Source organism: Tuber melanosporum (genome assembly GCF_000151645.1).
Source record: "Tuber melanosporum whole genome shotgun sequence assembly, scaffold_12, strain Mel28".
Classification (NCBI taxonomy): domain Eukaryota; kingdom Fungi; phylum Ascomycota; class Pezizomycetes; order Pezizales; family Tuberaceae; genus Tuber; species Tuber melanosporum.
In genome coordinates this window covers 483647-488338 of record NW_003298777.1, presented here as the reverse complement: position 1 = coordinate 488338, position 4692 = coordinate 483647, and the positions used below count along the sequence as shown (strand labels likewise).

General features: G+C 48.7%; 1 protein-coding gene; it reads left to right on the top strand.

Annotated features, from left to right (window-relative positions):
- Nucleotides 1-361: 361 nt before the first annotated feature.
- On the top strand, nt 362-2572 carry GSTUM_00004416001 (uncharacterized protein; the record flags this gene model as incomplete). XM_002835860.2 has 2 exons in its annotated part: nt 362-482; nt 561-2572. The coding sequence occupies 2 exons, from the start codon at nt 362-364 to the stop codon at nt 1553-1555; spliced, it is 1116 nt and encodes a 371-aa protein (XP_002835906.1). The 3' UTR covers nt 1556-2572.
- Between the last annotated feature and the right edge of the window lie 2120 nt (nt 2573-4692).

Here is a 4692-nt window from a genome sequence, read left to right as displayed (position 1 = left end):
CTGGAGCCTTAAATATATTACATAAAATCCTTGAATACAATTGGTTACTAGTGCTACATACACTAATGCATGCCAATGCACTACTGGGTGTCGATCATTTTACCTTCATCCATCCATTTAACTTTGAAAACCCCTAGTATGATAGTGGAGTGTGATGCTCGAGTTTTCCTATCGGTTGAGACTTTGGGTTACCCGGAGGTCGGCTGAATAAGGGTGCGGCTGGCCGTAGCTGGTCCATAGCATAGAAATTTAGAGAAATTGGCACTCCACAGGTGCGGCATCACCACTTTTCTCTACCCGCAGGGAAAGGAGAAGAGCAAGAACAACAGCGACAACAACAGCAACAACAGTAACGGACACAATGGGAGCCAGCGCGAAACGCAAGAGGGAAAAACATAAAGACTTTCAAAAGCCAAAGTTAAAAGTTGGCAAGGCAAAGGCCAAAGCCGACAACTTTACCAATACATCCTTCAAATCGAAGGGTAGAGTGCTTCCCAATTCCACTGACTCTTCTCACCTCCCTCCCCCCCCCTCGGGAACGCAAAGTTAACACAAACCAGCAATAACCCTCACAACCCAATCCCTGCACACCACTGCTCCGTCAACAACATACCTCTTCGCCCATCACATCTCCCTCCTAACCCATCACAGCGCAACAACCCGGAAAGAATCCCTCTCGTACCTAAAAGCTCATCTCCCCGCTGCTCTGTCCACCACCGCTTCCGGAACTCCCAATGCAATCTCTAACCTCCCGACCACCTCCTCACTGGTCTCCTCCCTCCTCCCACTAATTCTCGACCCCTCCACCTCGGTCCGTGCCCAGCTCCTCGCACTCCTAACCCTCCTCCCACACACACTCTTAACCCTACACACGCGGAAGATCCTGCTCTTCGTGAACTCTGCAATGACGCACATATCCCCCGACATCCGTGTGGACTCTGCCAAATTCCTAGATTGGCTGTTGGGGGCTAGCCGCGAGGAGGTGTTCTCAGCCGGGGGGTGGGGCGTGTGTCTTCGTGGGCTGTGCGGGTGTCTGGGGTTTAATGGCGCTGCGACTGGGAGCGGGAGTGAGGGCAGCAGTTTGATTGTGTCCAAGGTTCAGGATGGGAAGATCACTCTGTCGCATCTGGCTGTCTTGACTAAGGTTTTGGAAGTGGGCTTAGTTGAGCGAGTGGATCTTGAAGGGGAGGTTGGGGTGGGGGATAGAAGGGCGAGGCCGGATGGGTTGCATGTTTCGTATGAAGCGCATAAGTTGCCGAGTCTGTCGAATGTGTATTCTTCTTTAGGGCTGTTTGACACACCGGGTAGTGTTTCTAAGGGGGGGGGGTTGCAGGACCCTGAGCCGGAAGATAGGGACTCGAGGATTAGTTATCTTATCGGTGGGGCCGGAAGGGGGGTGTTTGATTCGCTGGTTCTGGGCTTGGGGAGGTTGAAGAAAGGTGGTGGTGAGATGGGGAGAGCGGCTGGGAAGGCATTGGTTGTTTTGGAGGCTGCGGATGGTGGGGGGGTTGTTGGGCGGTGCCCTGTTGGTAGGTTGTATGATACGGTGCGGTAGTAATGTAAGTCGGACGTGGACCCTTCATTGGGTTGCTGTGTTTTGTAACCTATCTTTCGCGGAGCGGCATGATGTGTTCTCGTCCCCGCTCGTCCATGGAGTCTGGAAGTCTACACCATATGTTTCACTCGACTCTAAAACTATCACATCTTTTTCCTTTCACACTCTTTTCTGTTCTCTTCCTACACTACATACCACAATTGTCTTTTACAAATTCGAGCGTGGGAGCCACTCAGAATAAAGGCCCCCCTCCCGATAATATACACCAACCTGCAGCAAGTGCGTTACCGGCATTCCCACTTCCGAAGCGGTGAAAAAGAAAATGAGAGAGAGGAATAACCCTCGCAATGCCTCCAAGTGCAAGGCATAGCCACTGGAAATAAACAAAGAGGGTCTTTTGGTGTGGCTAGCCCCGTCCCGAGCCACAACCCCACAGCACTGACGGAGAATTTGTCCAAGGTGACTACCTCGACTAGATAGTGCGCACTCTTGCGTGGCGCTGCATCCTTTCTTGGTGTGCTGGATAATTTAGGAGCAAATGGCTCCTATCATCCCAACTCTGAGAGACCCCTTCCTAGAGACGCGGTCCGGTTACGCTCAATGGCATGAGAACAGAGGGGCCATTGAAGTGCGGACGGGTGCTCCGTTCGCCAGGGGTTTCCTCAGTGTGAGGGACTGCTTGGTTCATGCCGCTTCCATCTTTAGCTTGGGATTCCGGCCTTCCAAAGGTAGGGATTCCTTTAACTCTCTCGATCTCTTAAAGCCTGTCAGCACCTAACCCACGCGCGCAATTCTTCTTGTTGGCTGGTGCCCATGAGCTCTTTGCGCCGCACATTTCACCCTTCTATTCACACGGTCTCGGAAAAACCGACCAAGGCTAGATGAATCGTTTTCGGGGTGAGTATCCTGAAGCAGGAATAAAGATTCACAGGAGGGGTTGGGCTGCTTCCCTGTTCTCTGCCGCCGAGTTGGCTGTTGGCTATAGATCGAGTCGGTTCAAACTCCTCTCCCCCCTCCTCCGGTTCTGGATCCGGGTTGGTGACGAACAGGGTGCTAGAGCTAGTGCTATGGCAAGGCGCCTCGAAACCATTCGGAATAGACCTAGGCTCGCGCGCGGGGACGTTGGTGTGGATCCTAGGGTGTGTCCGGAGGTTCACTGGGTGGGGGGGAGGCGAGTGTCAATGATTGGCTTGGGAGAATGAGTGGGGATAGATGCCGAGCCAACCTTTCAGCTGCAGCATTAGTGTGTGGTGAAGATGGCATCTCTTCTGTGGTGATGAAGACTTTGACGGCGGAGGGAACATTTTTTTATAAGTGAGTATATGTTTTACTCCTGGTTTGTATGTGATCATAACTGTAGATGCCACAAACACCCATTCATATTAGCTATCTTTTGGCGGTGAGGGATGGGCAGAGAATCTTACTCAATCACGGTTCTTGTGAAATATAGCTGATGGGGTATGGATAGCATAAAAGTCTCTATTCCCCGAGTTAGCCCCTATTTCCACTATCCTCGTAGCAGGGCGGAGATCGCAAACGTTGACAAGCACTAACAATGTATTCCTACCTTGCGCGATATCTAAGAGAAAAAACAAAAAAGAACTAAAGATATAAGAAGTCTTCCAGAAAGGGAATTTATAACACAATACCCCGAGCAGAAGAGGGTCCATTCCCGAGTGTGAGCGGGTGGGTATACCTCAACGACGTGCCATCGTTGCATAACGAAGGCAAAAGCCAATGGAAAGACAGAATCATATATCATCACTCTCACTAACTGTGCCAAGGTTGTGACTCCGCCACAACCTTGGCACGGTTAGGGGTGGCAAGTACGGTACACTATGCTTGCGTTAGGATCAAACCACACCGAAACACCAAGAAATGGAAGAAAGGGGAGAGGTTCTGTGCCGCATAATATTAACTTGGTTCGTTTGCAACACACATGGGGCCGCCGTGCCAAATATCCATACACACATACTCGAGTACTCGTAAACAGAACTAACTTACACATCACACTACAATAATGACGACCAGAGAATCGTCACCACCACGAAGGACTAATTCCGTGTTATCGGGCTCACGCTGCACCTTCTCTCGTTTCCTTCTACTCGTTTGTTGGCGGTACCAGGCGGCCCCGGGTAACGCTATAGTAACATAGCAAAGTCAAATGGAGAAGAGTCTTTAAATAACATGAATATTTTTGGTGCTTTTGGTTGAATTCCCTCCTCATTGTGCCTTGCTTGTGCCATTTTATCTTATCTAATCTTATACAGGTACAGTACAGTCGTGTCTGAAAAGTCTACGTACCCCTCATGGCAACGGCACTACCACTACAAATAATGATATTGACCACAACAAAAAAAAAAGATATGAGTACAATTTTAAAATAAATAATAGTAGAAATAGAAAAAAACAGTTTTCCAATGCTACCATTTTGTATGGCTTCCATCTGCATCTAATACAGCCTGAAGTCTCTCAGGTATTCTCTGAATCCATCTATCAAATGTCCCCGGGGGAATGAGGTCCCACTCTTCCTTTGCTGCCTGAAATAATTCAGCAGCACTATGGGGCCTTCTCTCAACCTTGAAGAATCGATTTCTGAGTGCTCTTTTGAGAATTGCCTGGGCATTCTCAATGGGATCGAGATCTGGTGAGTTGGGAGGCCAAGTGAATCTTTGATATCCACAGTCCTGTTGCAATTTTTTGTTTTCTGCTCCATTATGCTATGATGTATTATTAGCAGCCATATAGATAGTTTGAGGAGCTCTGTCTGTGGCATCTATGAAGAGGATGAGGTAGGGTTGGTGAATCTCAGTTGCATATTAGTGGGAATTGAGACCAAGTTTGTCTCTTTTGCTGGTTCTTTTCTCCTCTGTGCTCTTTCTTACAAGAATAAGCTCAGTCCTCCCTCCATGAATCATTGCAGCATATACACCTATGTTGGTGTGCCCTGACTTAAAGATAGGCTTTAAGTTCTTTTCTTCCAACTCTTCACCTAGTCTAAGTCTGATCTCTCTTCCAACTGGATTTGAATCATATTTAATTGTGGCTTCATCCACAAAAACCACCTATTTCTAAGCTCGTGTCCAGTTCCTCCTCACTCTAGCAAACTCCTTTCTCTTCTCCTTCAATCATTTTCT